This window comes from Protopterus annectens, chromosome 7.part0 (assembly GCF_019279795.1).
Source record: "Protopterus annectens isolate FY-2018-M chromosome 7.part0, PAN1.0, whole genome shotgun sequence".
Taxonomy (NCBI): Eukaryota; Metazoa; Chordata; order Ceratodontiformes; family Protopteridae; genus Protopterus; species Protopterus annectens.
The window spans coordinates 1,328,116,358-1,328,135,690 of NC_056739.1; the positions used below are offsets into that span (position 1 = coordinate 1,328,116,358).

A 19,333-nucleotide genomic window follows, 5' to 3' on the forward strand; every position below is an offset into this window, starting at 1 on the left:
CCTACTAGAGATGCTCCATATCCATAAGTCTAACTCCTCATGCATTACCAGCTCGAAAGACCTGAATCTAATATGCAACATAAAAAAAAAAACCTGCTAGAAAGACAGGCTTGTCTCCCAGAGGCTGGCCCGTCTCTGGAATGGACTTCTTATACATGTCAGACAGAGCCGCTCTCTGACTCTCTTCAAGCACAACCTTGATGAGTGGATGAGAAACCCCAAATTTGTCCCAGGTACTCCACCTGTATCCCTCATTGACAGAGGCAACAGGTGCTAACTGAGGTTTCTTTTTGGGGATTAACTCTTGGCCAGGCTTGTAACGGCCCCAGGGCCATTAGCCTTCTAACCTCCTATGATTCTGTGTTAGTGTTGCAACTAGGCTTGCTTTTATTTTCAAATCTGTGCACACTATACTTATATATTTGTATATATTTGATTTATTTATACTTAACTGCAATATTGTTTATTGGATGTTACATGATCAGGTGACTTATGTGTTTGTATTCAGTTTTACTCTGATAAAGTCTTGATTCATTTCTTTTGGTTGAAAGCACTCACTCAGTAAAGCTGCATATCTGATTAGTTTCCATTGTGGTGCTTTTCCCAGATTTTCATACAGTTTTATTTTTTTAGATGTTGTGGAAGAGTGTGCGTGTGGCTAACCTCTACAACATAGCTATCCAAGCAACCTGCAACATTTTACAAACATAACCTAGATTATTTAAACTTCTCAACCATAGCCAGGGTAAAAAAAAAAGTACTCAAAGTCTCCGATAAGGTAAATCGCTCAGTATTATCTGTGCTATCATATTTGCCCATTTATACTATATGTTTATAATGCATTACTAATAACCACTCTACCTTCTAAAGTGTTTTTACAAGGTGACTAAAACTTTGAGTGTCTGTTCTTTTTCTATATTTCTATATTCTGAAACAAACTGTGCCAGTGTTACTCAAAGTTTCCCAAACAACCATTTCCAATAAACTTGTTGGTAAATGACAGCATTTCACAATGCATAAAAAGTTTACAGTAAATACAATCCTCACCATCATTTTTCCTTTCATATAGTCCATACAGCTGAGACATTATCTTCAGGTATCTCAGTTACTCAAGTTATTTTATCCTTGGTTTATATATCATTCAGCTCAGTCAAACACAAGTCACCATGAACTTCCAAAGACTCATGTTTCATTCACTTCTTGACTCATCTTTCACAATTACAACATAATACAGTGGTGATCAATAACAGTTTCAATGTCCTCACAAACAATTCCAATTGTTTTGAATACATCAACAATTTGGCAGCAAGTTGTGCAAGATAGAAAAAAAACCAAACAAAAAACAGTCCATTAAAATCTCCAGATTTGAATTACAGACATTTAAAGCAGCCAGTCCATGATCTTTATTAGGGCCAAACTACCTATGAATATCTTGGTTGATCGGATATTCAGATTCTTACAATCTTCCTTTTTTGACATTTTCCAAGTGAGATAGTCAACTCCTAAACCAACTTTCTAGTCACTTTCAGCACTTTAAACTTAATTTATGTTCATTTAATCAAAATCATTTAAGGAGCAGTTAAAGAAGATATGTAACAATATATAACTATATGTAGGTTTACTATGAGAATGTCGATGTGCACAAAAACATCCATTTACATCTTTAAGTCAGATGTGCGAAGCTGAGCATATCAATTAGGACAAAATGTTGAAGTGCACATACCAACACATTCGAATTCACACTTTCAACATTCTGTGAACCAAATCACTACTGCATACCAAGAATGTCATCTTTTTGCAGGGGGGCTGCAAATAATATATTCCAACTCCGAGACTGTGGTACAGTAGAGAAAAGAGCAATTTACCATTTCCCACTGTACTGCAATCTGTAGTCATAACTCCATTGACATATGTGCAAATGCACAGTGGCATAAACTTTTCAGCGAAAACGGGAATCTATATATATATATATATATATATATATATATATATATATATATATATATATATATATATATATATATATATTGACTGGTGTTTTATTATGTCAGATCTAATATTTGCAAGTCCCTTATCTTCTCACTGCATACATAATCTTCATGCTAAAATGGTCTTTTCATATTTATTAGTGATGTGTGGATTTGTGTGTGTGTGCCAAAACTATTTGCTTAAAAGTTTGTTTTTAATGATTTTGTACAGTGTTAAGATTTTTAAATGGTCTGATATATTGGAAGTGGAATTAAAGTGAATCATGTTACTATCATATTTTTATCCACATTGCTCTCTATGAATTCCTGTCCTAGAAGACTAATTTTGTTCATTATAGATAAACCACAGCAACCAAATGTAATAACGAAGTATAGACAAGATTATAGCAGTAGTCAGTAGATTTAATTATATAAAATAAGTAGCGTTAGTTTGCTGCTGCCAGGTGCCTAACAGAGTTTTCTGTGGTACTACTTTACCGAGGCGCTTTTTTTTTTTGTTTGTAAATAAATTGCTTAATTGAGTTCTATAATTTTGTTCATTCTTTGAAGGCAGGCATTCACTTAATGAGGTCTAACAACTGCTTATAAAATAGCAATAATGCTATGTGTTCTTAAGTACCCATACTACCCTACTACCACATGTACTGCATAATCTATTTACTGGAAAATCACATTAAAGAGCTAGCTTCATCAGTTACCTCCCCCACCTTCTCATATTTCTGAAATGATGATGCAAAACCAGCTATGGAACTGCTTTTAAAGAATTGCTACATGGTGGTAAAAGGGACAGAATTTATTTAAAGAACTGATACTCACCTTGACATTTCATTTATAGTCCTTAATCCTAACTCTAACAAAAAATATAATCCTTTTGTGTGATCACCAGTAATCTAGCTAATTTATTTTGCTAGCAAAAATGTTATTATACATTTGCCACTGCTATATGAAAACTGAATATGTTATTTTATTTTTCCTCCTGTGTAGGCTTAGAAATGTCCAACAAGTATAATTATTGGTCTCAGAACCTTCTGTCAGCTTGTTTTGCACCACTTCCAGAAACAAGTCATGTTTATACTCAGGATTCTCCAAGATGTCATCAACATTTTCAAGGCGTGCATAGTGGACAGCAGCTGCATTGTTTCATCTCTAGATGTGGACTCTGGATTACAAAGAAAAATTGCAGCTTCAGGTTAAACTGCAGTGCTCATGCCGTTGTATGTGTGACTTTAATGCTGTGCTTGCTTTGCTGGCAAACATCCAGCGCAGTGGATCTAAAAAGTAATGTTCATATTTATTTATTTATTTATTGAGTTACGCATTTATTTATTTTACCTTTAACTAAATGACTTTATTTTGCTTTTGTTATAATGCCATAGGTAAGAGTTTAAATTTACAAACAAGTGAACACAAGCAAAATGGGACAAAATATTTCCACTCATTTATGTGATGCGTGCTTTCATCTGTGGTCGCGAACAAAAGATCACAGTTCAAGAGTAAAATATTTATATAATAAGCACATTAGAATATTCAGAATTCAAAAACACACCCAAATTGTTAGGGACACATTCCCTCAAACAGTCAACTATTGACCAACAAAAGAAAATTTAAACAGACCAGTAAGAGGTCTACAGAATTAATGCACCCAATAGTGTAACCTCCAATCACGTGGCATCCTTATGTAAAGGTAAACCAGAATAATATTTGAATAAAACTGGGGTGCCTTCTGTGCGGAGTCTGCATGTCCTCCCTGTGGTCACGTGGGTTTCCTCCGGGTGCTCCGGTTTCCTCCCACATCCCAAAGACATGCTGTAGGTGGACTGAACACTCTAAATTGACCCTAGGTTGAATGTGTGCATGTGTGTGCCTTCTGTGGTAGGTTGGGTGCTGGGCTGGCACCTTGACACCGTAAAACTCCACTGCCAATCATGAGCGGACAGGTGATCCGCTGTGTCGACCCCTAACTGGGAAAAGCTGAAAAAAGAAGAAGAAGAGGCAGGTTGTTAAAAACTGACAGCTAATGTGATGCTGAGAAAGCAGGACTAGCTAACCAATCAGAACATGAGAATCCATTGGCAAAGTTCACTAGAAAAGCAAGATTGAAGTCTTAACATGATTGCTTGGAGGAAGAAGAACTAAGAGGTAAATTACTATAAAGGTAATTTCACTCCTCATAGTGAGAGAAAGTCCTCAGATGAGATAACAAGCCACAGCTACTGTGTTAAAGGTGAAAAGCATTAGTAAACTGTAATGCTACATGACAAGTGGCAATGTTATATTGCTAGTAAAAGCAGTCCATAATCAGAAAATAACATGAAACCATAGTACAAAGAAACAGAAAAGAAATACGCATAGATCACGTATGGCTCAGAAATTAAATGGGAGGATGAAACATGCAAATATACAAGACAGAGTGTTGCCTGACCAGGCAGTAGAGAAATGAACTCTAAGGGTGTGCCCATAAATGGAACACATTAAGCATAGCAAATATGAAATAATTCCAAAGACAAAAATAAATAAATATTTTGTGGTACCTTGGTTCCACTAACAAAACACTCAGACTTTATTTATTGTATCTACTACCTATTTATTATAGAAGGACCATAACAAATTATGTACTTGTAGGTGATCATTAGAATAAAAACTCAATATGTGTCTGGGAGGAATGTCCAAAAACTATAAAAGCAATGGGGGCAACCTAATGGCAACTGCCTAGGCAGTAGCTCAAATGCAGAGATCAGACTAAATTTAGTATTTTGATTTTTCATTCTTTTTTAATTTCAGAAGGCTTTGGATGCAAGTGTCTTCAATGAGTCTGTGTTTTCTATGTGCATTAATTCTTATTTGCCAAGAAGTTCTTTTTTCTCCTAGATGGCATGCATGTCACATCCAAGGGGATTAAATCTGACAGTTCAGAACACAAAATATGAATTTAGTAAAATTGGTGCAGTCATTTGCAGTTCTACTTAATAAAGGGCTTTAAGCAGGAATTCTTTTCTAATGGCATACAAATGCTCATATAATCTGTTACTTATGTTTCTGATTATGTTGTCTACATAACTCTGACACTTGAAGCAGGTTGCGACATAAGAAGCCATAAAAATTGTCCTGCAGTCACCTGTTGTGATAAATTTTTTCACATGACAAATTTTCTCTTTCCTTTACAGTAAAATAAATTATTGCTACCAATATACAGGCAAACCAACCAACTTCCACATGGGAATATCCCTGGAGATAGTCTTAATCCCTTGGAAATGGCATGGTGGCTTTATGTTCTATCTAAAATATGATGCCCTTAGCTCAGTTATTGGTTAATCTCAGCTGTTTTCCAATTTACTGCCAAGGATGGCATTCTCCTTGTGTCTTATGATGTCTTTTCTTATCCCCTCCTCACCTCCACAGGACCATGCCTGAAGGTTCTACTACCTGCAACCAATTGTTCATTCATTCAATGGGAGTAGGAGCCAACCATAGCCAGGCTAAGTGAGACATCTACAGTTAATATTTTTCCTGTCCAGAAAGCCCTTTTAATCTATCTTTTCCTTAACTGTGGGAATCGTATGGCATGGAGCTGATAACTGTGAGACCTGCAGACCTCTCACAGATTTCTTGTGGACTCAGCCTATCTACATGGTCTAAAAAAGGAGGCTTGTGTGTTCTCATACAAACACCTTCTGTTTCTCTGGTTCAGCAGGGTGGTCTCTCCTGTAACCATACAATCCATCATGTCCTGTACTAGTAGGTAATACGCCTAGCCATTACTGGGTGTCAACTGTGCTATGCGCCAAGCAGCAACCCCCCTGAAAGATGACCAAGTTGTTATTGTCCCTTAGACAGCCATGATGCTAACCAAACATGGGTCAACTGGTCCATAATCAAGTATCTTATGATGCCTTTGATCCTTGGGGAGGCCACACCAAAAGCAATAGTCATTGATTTATTATTTATTGTTGCTGTCTATTTCCCAGTAGGTCACTTTGATTGTTTAATTGTCAAATAATCTGCTAAAGGGGAGTTGCAATTTAGGGGTATTGTACCTATACACCTTGTGTTTCAGGATTTTAACAGTAAATTCTTCCTTCCTTATAGCCTCTAGCTAGGATTTACATTTCAGCTGGAAGAAGTTATAATGAAACCAGTATTCTTTTGTGGTGAGACTTGCAATCCTTGGTCCTGTGTGTCTTTTTGGGGTGCCTTGGGTGTATCCTGACAGCATGCAGGAAGCTATTTGACCTTTTGCATATCTTGTACAGATCTGTGAACACTTTCTAGTACACTGTCACATCCAGAAAGGGCATACTAGGGTTTTCCACATTCAGTGTGAATTTAAGGAAGATGGAGACCATGCATTAACTGATATGTAGTACAAACTTGATGATCGGCTCTTGTAAGTAGATGTAACTAAACACAAAACTGTCAAATCTAAATTACAGTTTATCCAGGCTCTTACTATGCAATTCAAGTCAAAAGTGTACATATTTTAGAAAAAAATGAAGCATATTTACTTAATGTGAAATTGTATGCCAAGCCACCTCACAGTTCCTGCTCTCTTGGTGTTTAATGGCTTCTATCTCTTCTTTATGATGACTCTCTGTTACTGTGCTAGTTGTTCTCTCCCAGATATTACATCTCATGTTATTTTTGCTTAACCTGACTTTCTCAGTTTCCTGCAGCTACATGTGTCTTAATCTGGCTTTACATTTTTCATCACCTTATTCCCCTGGGTTTTTCATCTTTATCCTGAATAAATTCAGGTTTTGCATCATATTTGTCTTCTTCTCACTTAATGCAAGCTATCTTTTCATCCTGGATATCCTTACCGCTCTGCTGAAATGGCTTTCTGATGATAGTGGCCCCTGTATTTATCCTTCAAGTTCCACACTGGATGATTGCTATAATCTTTTCATTTTGCCTTTTCTATTATATTCCTAGCACTAACTGGATGATTGGATCAGGTCCTTCCACACTCCTCATCTGTACGATATACCCGCTTTTATAAAAGGTGCATGACAAGACAGGTGGAACTATACTATAGTGCCTACGGTGCATACAGTGCCTGATGCTATGTTCCACTGGAAGTTTAATGGGCATAGATTACGGTTCTGCTATGCCTCTTATTCTCTCCATAAATGCACTGTAGGTGTATTTATTTTATTTTTTATTTTTTAATAACCCCTAAAGCTGTATGTAGTTGGGCACACATTTTCTTTTTTCTCCTTTTCTAATATATTGCAATGTACAACTCTAAATACTAGACAGGTGGGACAGTGTCAAAGTTCATCTGGCCATGTAATATTTCTTTTCTCAGTTTTTGCTAAGACTTTGCTTCTTACTTATTCTGTAATGCACACCAAAACCTGAAATATGTCTCCAGGCATGCAGCCTTTTTATTTCCATTTATTTTTCTTTAATTTACGCACATTTCCTATGACTGTACACAACAGCATATGTATTTGGGTCACATCCATTAATGATCTTGCACAATAGTGCCGCTAAAGAAGTTACTTTGCCTCTTCTGTTTGTATGAGAATGGCAATAGCCTTTGGAATAACTTTGCATAGTAAATGCATATATATACACACACACACACACACACACACACACACACACATATATATATATATATATATATATATATATATATATATATATATATATATGTATATATATATATATGTATATATATATATATATATATATATATATATATATATATATATATATATATATATATATATGGTACAGTTTCTGAAAATGTTGCAACATAGTCCATAACTACATAGTAAAACCAATTATCTGACTAATGATTATGAGAATTTAGACACAAGACACATTTAAAAGCAAGATGTCTCCCTCCCTCTTTATATATACAGCACGGATATACACATACACACATACACACACACACACACACACACACACACACACACACACACACACACACTGGCACTAAACCTCAGTTTTTTGAGTATCTATCCATTGCAACATTAGGCATTCAGGACCCACTATTACATCATATTTCCTTCACTTATAAGGGATGTGGGCATAAAGAGCACAATCACTATTGCTCTCCTACTTATGGGATTAGTTTATTTGTGTGTTATGTCCTGTTTGCATTCCTTCTCAAGGGCACATGATAAGCTCTGACATTTATATCCATGCTTGCATGTATACCTCTTGATGTAGATGCTTTTCAACATTTACCCAGACTTACTCCTGTCTGCTGTTGCTGCACTGACTGCCATCCACGTTGTCAGGGAGCAAAAAAAAAAAAAAAATCAGCACTTTCCCTGCAAAACCAAGATGGTCTCTATATGTTGAAATTGCAAACCTTCAAAATGACAGTGGAATTATAGACAACAGATAAACAAAGGGAAGACAATGCTGATGTTTTGTGCTTTTTTCAAGCAAAGCTAACATGCTTGCATACTAGAACAGATTGAGTTCTGTCTAAGGTATAATTGGCACATAATATTAATATATTAATAACACTGCCCTGTGAAGGGACTCTGTCCTATTTAGTCTGTTTCCATAAAGACCTTGTAGATATTTTTATTTAATTCTGTAATGCAAGCCACCCACATATTTCTCAGTTCAAAGTCTTCCTTCTTTTCTTCTTTTTTGTTCATTGAGTATAGCTGTGCAAAAAACAGTTGAGACATTCCCTGGGATTCAGACACATGCTCACCACATTGGCGGTGAGCTTGCCACATGCTCACCATGATGGCGGTGAGCCTGCCACATGCTCACCATGATGGCGGTGAGCCTGCCACCTGCTCACCATGATGGCGGTGAGCCTGCCACATGCTCACCATGATGGCGGTGAGCCTGCCACTATTTACTGCTGGGTACTGAATAACAATGGGAAAACTCAGAGCTCAAACAGCAGCAAATTAATAATCCTGCCCACGGGAAAACCAGGATCTACAGCCAGGGAGAAGGAGCTCCTGCCTTAGTAGAAGTTGTGAAATGTAATGTGCACAAATGCTGAAACTTGAGTGCCGTGGTACTTTCATCTGCTCACAATAGTGACAAGATGAGAAAAGTGGCTATCAGCCTTAAAGGGCTCATTGATCACTTTAAATCTATTTTTTGGACAAATGAACAGATGGAAATGGGAGTATGGGATAGTAGGAAAAAGGGGGGGGGGTAAGCAAAGGGAAACCAGTAAGGAATGAATATGATGCAGGAGGGAAAGGAAGAAAATTCAGAGAAAGTAAGGTGGGGGAGGGGATGTAATGGAAGGTGAAAGTATGGTAAGAGGGTGAGCATAAGTAGCAGAGGTAAATGCATAAATATAAAACTCAGGCAAAACTTACAAGGTAGGTGCTGACACACTGAAGAAGGGGGATGACAGTGGAATTATAGACAACAGATAAACAAAGGGAAGACAATGCTGATGCTATGGATTGGACAGCAATAATGGGAGGGCAATACCAGAATGGGGAATAGGGTAATTATGATCCACTGTACTGCCCTGCCAATGTTTTGCAAAGCGAGAGGTCAAACACCACCACTGGGTACTGGTTATGGTGATGCACCAGTGTTAGAAAGTGAATCAACTCTACAACTTATAATGGAAATCTTTTCAGGTGGCTAATGCATGATTTAGTACACTGGTCCTAAAGTACCCCCACCACTTCTGCCAGCAGTCAGTGTGTAGCATAACACTTAGCTTTGGTAGAGTCACCCATGTAACAACAATGTGCCCAACTGTTGAAGCTCCACCAGGGCAGGGGATGAAGGCCTATCAGCTTCCCATGGGGAAGGCAATGGGGAGGTAGACCTAGCTAGCACAAGCTCAGGTGTTACTGGTGGTGTCTGGTGGGGAGCTGGTGGCACATGGCATATACCACTGACATTGCTGTGGCAAGTGCTGTACAAAAATGCAGTCTAAAATGACAGAAATAATGTAACAAACAGATCAAAATAAATGAAAAAGGATAGTGACAAAGGTATGGGGTATAGCAGATGAAAAGGATAGTGACAAAGGTATGGGGTATAGCAGATGAAAAGGATAGTGACAAAGGTATGGGGTATAGCAGATGAAAAGGATAGTGACAAAGGTATGGGGTATAGCAGATGAAAAGGATAGTGACAAAGGTATGGGGTATAGCAGATGAAAAGGATAGTGACAAAGGTATGGGGTATGATTAAGATGAAAGGATAGTGACAAAGGTATGGGGTATGAAGGTATAGCAGATGAAAAGGGTAGTGACAAAGGTATGGGGTATAGCAGATGAATTGCATTATGCTACAACAACTATATCATCAATAACTTGGCAAAACTCAGGTGAGAAGCACAGCTAACTAACAAAATCCAATGATATATACTGGCATGTGCTACCTAACTATACTGAGCAGATGAAATAACACAAGGCATGCTAACTAAACTATGTATGACTGTCAGGTGTACTCTGTGTACTATACCTGTGGAGTATTACAATCATGTCATTATGTAAATGTATGCCAGGCATCATGTAATATATTCAGACATATGAGCTAAGCCATAAATCCAGCTGATGATAGGACATTTTGTACCTGACTACGTAAAGTATGCATTATTTAAGACTTAGTCAGTGCCACTGGCTCAACAGATAGCATGCCTACCATTGGTACTGAAAGATCTGAGGATGAAGGATTCTATCCAGGTGATTGGATTAATTTCAGTCTGGTAGTTAACACTGAGGAATAAGACAATGAACAGTTAACTGGCTACTTCCTGTGGTACAGGGTTTGATTCCCTCAGCCTTCATTTGCCTGCTATGTGACTTTGAGGAAATTACTTAGCCAGAATGTTTTTAGAGCAATTGGGATTTTGTGACAGGCTTCTTAATGGTCTCATGGACTGCATGCTGAGTAACTACCTATGAACCTATGAGACCCATTATGGCCATTAGCAATGTGCAGTGTGAAACATTTCCTACTGGTAACCTGACTAATATATGGGTACTGCTATGAGAAATGAATAAACCTCAGAAATACTGGGGAAGGAATAACGAGACTTTAATCATGACAAGTGACAGGTATACTCACCCCTGCACCTGCACAGGTGGACCATTCCCTGTCAATACAGGAGGATATTCTCTACAGCAGCCACTTGAGTTGTGGATAAAACAGATATACAATTAGCTGGCAGGCTACACTGGAAGGAGAGAAAAGGAGAACCAAAAGTAATACTTAAAATACCTCCCGAATGCCTTCATTCTGACCTCTTCTCCCCATCGGCTAAGAGATGGCAACAGTGGTGCCTACACTGTTCACCAGAGTGAGGTATGCTTCTGGCATCAGTAAAAGCCCTAGTGACGCAGTGCCAGGCATCCACCTTATACTGGTAACCCTCAGAGGAGTTTCCAAGCAGGCACTCCTGCTGGTCCCTGTACAACAATTAAAAGAAAGACCTTGGGATCCTTAAAGCACCATAGCCTACCCTGCTAGAAACAGTGCCATTGGAAGTCATGCCATACTGCAGGGTGCATACCAAAGAATCATGGCTGGCATCTCATGGTCATGGCAATGTCACATTTTGAGAATTACCATATGACAGAGTGAAACTTAGTAGTGCGACCTGTGTCATGATGTGACATGGTATTTGCCATTATGACTTTGTTGTAACTGTGACTGATAGTTGTGCAACATGGGCAGAAACTCTTGTGCTGTGCTAGCATGCTGTTAAACTGCTTGAGAATGTTCTTTAGCATCTCCATTGCATGGAGGCATACAACATGCAATGTGTTAATACTCTTTCTGACATTAACCCAGCCATGCATGCTCTGTACATATAGCAAGAGCTGATGTAGGTGAACGACACTCCTTAAATCTGTACAAGACACACTGCCTCTAGCCATGACACATAGAATGAGTGCTTCAGAAATATTTATGAAATGAGCCTTATCTGCACACTTGCCTCACTCAGAAGCTTAAATATACATCATATAATCACCAGCATCTGCTCAGAGGATCATTGCAGTATGGAAAGAGATGTAGAGCACTGAATGTAAACTGAACATACTTGTGTGCAGCAGACTGCAAAGGGCAAAAGCAGCCGTACTAACTGCTTAAGGTAGGGTCTACGTTTGCCAGACATTGCTTTTGCTGCACTGTTTCACTCAAGTATTCATGTTCAGTTACTGTGAGGAAAGGTATTTTCAGCTGGTGATACATTTTCTAACAAGGATGAACTACTTGGAGAAAGCATTGAAAGTGTTATACAAGTAAAGAGAAGGGTAAATGGAGGCACTGATGTATTTTCTTTGGCTTGGTAACTGCAATGCTCTTGTAAGTATACGCGTGGGAGAAACGCTGGAACACTGGTGTCTCTAACCTACTGAGCTACAGGATCCTTGCCAGCCATGTTTCATTGGTTAAGGATTATACAAAATCATCTCCATCACCTTGTTTACTGAGTAACAAAGAGGTGGTTCAGGTAAATGTGCCTGTTGTAGCACTTCACTTTTTGGAAGCTCTTTGGCATTAGAGAAGAAAACTGAACCAATTAGGCCATTGAAGGGTGGACAGTAAACTGGTTGAGTGAAAGGATAGGGACAAACTGGTGGCATCCTAAAAAAAAATAACTGCAATTCTTGTTCTCTTTGTCAATAACATCATCATCATCAATATTGTAATTAGCAGAATCCCAAAGGCTGCATCTAATTTTTTGCCGATTATTTGAAGATTATCAAAGCTATAGGAATGCTTTAGGGTGCTTATGACCTGGAAACAACTGCAAAATCCTGAGTGCTTAGGGAGCCTAGCAGCTATATTGCAATAGTAAAAAGTGAATTATACACTATTTGGGACAGGAAAAGTCCACTTATGGATGCAAATTAGCTGGATACTCAAAACTGTTTCCATATTTTCCATATTTTCTCCTGCCCTCATGGCCTGAGTTTTTGGTAAAAAGGATCTGAGAATTACTTTACTTACTTGGGTAGCAAATAAATTAAATAAAAGGTTATGTATATAAATGTATAAAACTATATATATACAACACACACACACACACACACACACACACACACACACACACATATGCGATTTCTGTACATCACTTCGAGTTTATATTAGCGAATGCACAACACATTCGCTGAAATAAACTTTCGAACATGGAGATGTTCAGCAAGATGGAAATTCGAACATCCATGTTTAGAATTTTCCATCTGCGAAGCATCTCCATTCAGACTTTTGATAGTAAACCATGTATATATATATATATATATATATATATATATATATATACACATACATACACATTCACATACATATAATGATAGATATAGATATTTATCCTTGTCTGGCCTATGTTTGGATTTGTGCTTCTCCTCATAACTCTCCATTTGCTATTACTTCCACTCTTGGATGTCTTTAAACTGCATCCACTTAGCTCCTAATGCTATCCACTACTCATTTTCAGTGAAATACTTGTCTCAGAAACTTACATAATTCTTACAGATGTTTACTTGGCATGTGATCTGAGAGACCATTTGGAAGGCAAACCAAATTTCTCAGTTGTTGCAAGGTACTATCTGGTTAAGTGACTTGCTCATAGTCACAGAGTAAGCAAATGAAGGCAGAGAGAATAAAACTCTGGACTACAGGAAGCAGTTCATTAATAGCTCATAGCATATGTTAATTAATTAATTGTTCCTGGCAGAAAGTTCTATGTGCTAACTCAAAATCAAATGCTACCATCTTTCTACATCCTTTCGTGAGTGATCATTAGGCCTGCACAATTACCTGTCCTCACCTCCCTTTCTTAAATCCTGCCTTTGTCCTCTATGTCAATCCTAAAATCAAAGATAGAGGTCTGGAATTCTCTGTTCCTTTGCTATCTTTTCCTTTATTCTCTGGATCCTCAACAAAGTTTGCTCCAAAGGGTTCTTACTATATTGTTCTGTGCAAACCGTCAGCACTGTGAGTATCTCCCCACTTGTGAAATGCTTGTAGAAATAAGATTGGATCCCAGTCTTCACCCCGTAGTGTCTGAATATCTTGACCTACCTTGTCCTCTGTTATCTCTCTCATCTTTTCATTGCCTGATTATCTAATAAATTCGTATTCTTCTCTTCCACAGGGCTTTACCTACTTTTCTCCTTCCATGTTCCCCATTCAGTCTTTATAGCATTTCCTGTGTCTCATGCTGATCTTACAATCCTTTCTGACTCCCTCTGACATCTAATATTTACCTACCTTCACCAAAATTCCCTCTTTTTTCTTTCCTTGAACTTCAGTTGCCTTTTACATATTTGTGGCCTTCCTCTGTATTAACATCCCTAGTTGTAATCTTCATTTTGTTGTCCATTTCTGCTTACTTTCTTCCTTCATCCGGTTTTCTTTGAAGTTCTATGTGATGACTTGGTTTCTTTTTCTATTTAATACAAGCTCGTCATTCTCTCTTTCCCTCATTACCACTTTCACTCCATCCCTCCATTTTTCTTAAGCACTTCCATCTCCATCTTATTTTCTTCTCCTGCCTGCATTATTTCCCTTAAATGCATGTTAAATAACCTTTTCAGTGGTATTGGTGACTATGTGATGTGTGAAATCCACTTGTTTTCAGACCTTTCTAACATACCATGACCCTTCCCTCCATAAATAATCTATCTGGCCTAAAGGCTTTTTTCCTCCACATATCTCTGTATTCTCTCTCTGCTATTTTACCTGTAGTGTTTGTGTGTTTATGTCATTCTCCGGTGGAATTATTTCCTCCTGTACGCTTAATATTTTTTTCTCAGCATAATGTAATATTAAAGTCCCTGTCCATCTTCTTCTTCTATTTGTGCCTCATTCTTTTCCAGTTGGCTCTGAGGTAAAGATTGAAAACTGTATTCCCTGTGTTACAGGGTTTGATTCTCTCAGCCCTTGTTTGTCTACTATGTCATCTTAAGCAAGTCACTTAACTAAGCATTGCTCTCATGTCACGCCTGAAAAGGGACTGTGTCCAGTGGGCCTACCTGGTTAACAAATAGGTATTATTATTATTCCTCACATTTGGGATAAACACTCTCATCATCTATGTTGTCAGTGTATATTTCTAGGCTTTTGCCATTTATCATGAATTCTGACAACCCAAATTATTCATTTTCCTTTCTCATTTTTCCTGAACTCCTCTTTCATATGGTCTTACCTCTTCTGAAATAAATGGCTACACCTTTCCTCAATCTCCTTAGCATGTTTCTGTTTCTTCTCAGGATTCTAATTATAAGAAACTTGCGTGCATTCTTGATTTTCATCTTTGTTTTTCATTAGCAATATCACCCCACCTCCTACAATCTCAGAACTTCCTCCAATACCTTTTTCCCTTTAATAAGGTGGGAACATAGGCCTATATTCCACGTTACCATCATAACCTTTTTCCTCTCTGCATTTTTTTCTCTTCTTGTCTGTTTTATCACTGCTGCCTTTCTCTGTCCTACTTTGTTTTTCCATTCCCTGTAATCAATGTCTTCTACATCAAGCAGGTGAACTAAAGTCAGTCATCAGTCGAGCAGCTTGGTCAGTCAGAAATTAATTAAAATCCGCGTGTCTCTCATCTCTCCTCAGTGCATCTCCAGCCTGCCCGTTATTAGTAGTTTCTCCCATCTGCATACTGATGTGGTATTCAGTCATCCACCTTTGTCTTGCTACACTGTTTTACCTCCTAATGCCAAGGATTTTTTACAGTTGAGAAAGAAGCTGTTATTGTTATCATTTCCTTGCTAATTTCCACTCAGTTACACCATTTTATACCTCCTCCTAGTTGTCTCATTTAATTTGAGATCTTGAATTTTCTGATTTTATATGTTTCATCCTCTCTCCTATGTTCTCTCATATCTGTGCTTCACTATTTTGGCACCATCATTTACCTGGCCTCTTAGTTGTTCCTTCATTTCATTCTACCAGTCATTAACTTCCTTGAAGTCCTTGTGCATCTATATTTCCTCTTTTAAGATCAGACTTTTTCCCATGCTCCTCCTCAGACTTCCTACATCAGTTTCTCCCTTATCTACTGTACTGTTAGACCAGGTTACTCTTGTAGGACCCACCTATATATCCCTTATTCTTCTTCCTACTGTCAAGTCTACTTTAATTTTTCAGTTGGTATGTCTATCCTAATGCTGTAGCTCGTGCCCTCAACTTAACCACTCCTTTCAAATAATTTCATCTCTCATTTAAACTACTCATTCTGTCCTTTTCGATCTACATTTATGTCCCCTTCCCTCTTCATGTTGCTTTTCGCTTCCAGTTGTTCATCTTTATGAACTGTACTTCTATAGTTCGTTCTTGAATAGCTGTCACATTGTTTCATTTTGTTGCTTCACCCCTGGCCATTTGAATCTCAGTTAAAACTAACAAGAAATGTCAGACACATGGTATTATAAGCAAAAATATTCTGTCTTGCAGGACATACTCTTTGGTCTGGAATAACTCCTGTACATTTGCAATTAATCATGTCCCATCTTTTTATGCCCCATTCTGTGCACTCTTTCTATGTCTGGTGCAAATTCAGACAGAAGGTGTATGACTTCTTGTTTAAGATGTTTCAGAAGCACTTCAGAGGCCACAGAAGTACCTCACAAAGAGGATCCTAGACCTTAAACACTTGTCCAATATGGACAGACTCAAAAACTCCAACTATTCTCTGTCTCATATCGCCTACTTAGAGGCGATCTCTGCTTGACTTACACAGCTATGTCTGACCCAGCCCTGTTAGAAATGCTACATCTAAAGAAATCCCAATCCCTCCACACCACACGCTCCAGAGACCTTAACCACATTACCACAATCAACAGAACAAGCTGGAGGGACAGGTTCATAACCCAGAGACTTCCCATGCTATGGAATAAACTTCCTATACATGTCAAGCAGAGCACCTCACTAGCCCTCTTCAAGAGAAATCCTGATGAGTGGATGGGAAATAGAAAATTCACCCCGGGGATCACTCCAGTGGCTCTACTTGACAGAGGCACTAGGAACTAAGGTCGGGTGGCTTGATGTCAGGGTAATCCTATGGGCTAGGCTTGTAAAGGCTCCAGGGCCATTAGCCTAGTACACACCTATGACCCTATGAACTTATATTTCTCCTTCAGGCTTGGCAATCCTGATAAATGGCATCCAGGGTATGCTCTCCCAGTCTTCTGATTCTCTCTTTTTTCTCAGTGACTACATCAGGTTTTCCAGCCCCTCCTTTCTCTTCTCCATTGTATGGCTAAATGATTTGTTTACCTTCTCATATTGTTCGCTTTTGCTGTGTTCATCCATCACTTTCTGTTACTGACCTGATAATGTGATTTTTACCATCCCCACACCTTCAGCCTCAGCTGCTATCTTTTGAAAAAAAAAAATTATGTTTGTTCTTCTGTTACCATGCCCCAGAATGTCATTGACAGAGGGACCAGATTGACTTCACTTTATCTTCAGTCATTATAATTTTTTTTCTTTTTTTCTGAGGAAAAACTCAGTTATGCCTATCCTGGGTTAGAGCTAAGAAATCAAATTGACGTATTGTGCAATGCTGGCCATGCCCTTACGGGAATGGTATTTTTTGATCTAATATAAATAATTACGCTGTTACTGATTTTTAATGTAGAATGCTTTGCAATACTATTTAGAATATTCTGAGAATCTTCTCATGCATACGCTATATCAAAATTCAGCCTCCTGTGTGATCTAAGTCCCATATGTCTTGTCAGTAAGTGCTGCATCTATTATTTGGATGTATGATATTCTGATTTTAAATCTAGTTTGGAAAAAGTGGTGTCCTTCAGTTGCTTGAAAATAGAATGCTTAGTTCACGTTTGCAAACTTTCTTGCTCAAGATCTTATGTCTTCATTCTTATTTGTTTTTACTATGTATGAACAATGGTTATATCCTCAGACTGTGCTGTTTTTTTTATATAGCAGCCTGAGCCTTCTTAAAACAAGAAAAAAAAAAACAACTTTAATTTGTGTATTATTGATTACTATTTGTCCAAGTTACAGCAACCTTGGAGTTAGAATATTAAAATAAGTAGGTGGTGGGGGGCACACGTGGTACAAAAAAAAACATTTACATATTTTTGTTGCTTCTATTTGCATGACAACTGTACAGCATTAAATACACACAATTAGATGCATGATTACTCAGATTGTCATTTTTTTACAAATGCAGCTAAGTTGTCCAGTTTTGAACAGTTACTGTCTAAGTGGACACGGAAGATACACATATGCATGGTTGTTTCATTCATGTCCAGAATATAATCAGTTGTTGGAATTATTTGTCCATCTCTGTCTCTTGCGCTTTCTCTGTCTGTCTCCCTCTCTGTCAAAGACAGTTTATATAATTTGTTTTCATCCTACCTTTATATACACTGAATTCATCAGGATTGTTGACATTTGGTGGGCTTTAGTGGAAGAGACCCAATGTGTTGCATCAGGCACTTTTTCAAACGTGTACCCCCTTGTACTTCTTTAATTCTGCTTCTAATCTGTTTCTGATATAGAAGCAAACATTCCATGAGTCTAACAACATTGTGCTATCTATATACATATTTAATTTAAAGTTATTCTATTTTTATATGTATATTCATTTATTATGTTGACTGCAGCTCTGAAGTCATTTAAGAACAAATCCAGCATGCTAATAATTTGCAATGTTGTCTCTAGTTTCACTCTGTCAATTGTAAATTGTTTACTGCAGACATAAACTTAACAATCATTATTATGTTACTTTTAAAAGAATGTTGCTTTTTGGCAACATTTTATACTTTACATGTCTGGCACAAAGACATATATTTTGATCAGAAACTGACTTGTCTCTTTTGGTATAATTAACAGACTGGTTTAACTTGTCAAAGTTTATACACTCTTTACCCTCAAAGAGACAAATTTGTCAGTGTATGTTCCACTACATTTTATACAAATGGAATAATCTTTGTTGTGAGTCATGTATGTGCAAAATTAGTATCCTGCTTTTGAATAAAGTATGTGTGTGTGTGTGTGTGTGTGTGTGTGTGTGTGTATTTGTATTAAGCCAATGCTTTTGTTCTAGGTCAGCTGTCTGTGCCTGTGATATTGTGATGTGAATTTATAATCTAACATATTATATAAAGCCAGGTAAGGGTCTATTATAATTTGATACTTTGGCATGGAAAAGGTGCAGTGCAGACTTAGTAAAGATTTTATATATTTTTCAATTATCATCAAAACTGCAGTCCATTGTTAACATTGTTCCCTTTTTATAATATACCTATAATGATCCTATGAATTCTTGGACATCCTTTCTGAATACTTATACTTGTCTGCACATTTTCTTTGATGTTAATGTATCATATATCTCACATACATTCCACAGCTATATATGCAATGCTAGTTGTTTCAGCCTGGCACTG

General features: G+C 37.7%; 1 protein-coding gene across 2 annotated transcripts in view; it reads left to right on the top strand.

Annotated features, from left to right (window-relative positions):
* Positions 1-19,333, top strand: part of LOC122807037 (cell surface hyaluronidase-like) — a 615,869-nt gene that overhangs the window by 225,930 nt on the left and 370,606 nt on the right. For both annotated transcript variants that reach the window (XM_044077936.1, XM_044077937.1), the window contains exon 2: positions 2,973-3,266. In XM_044077936.1, the coding sequence (XP_043933871.1) occupies positions 2,981-3,266 (286 nt within the window). In that variant the 5' untranslated portion in view covers positions 2,973-2,980. The remainder of the gene's footprint in view (positions 1-2,972; positions 3,267-19,333) is intronic.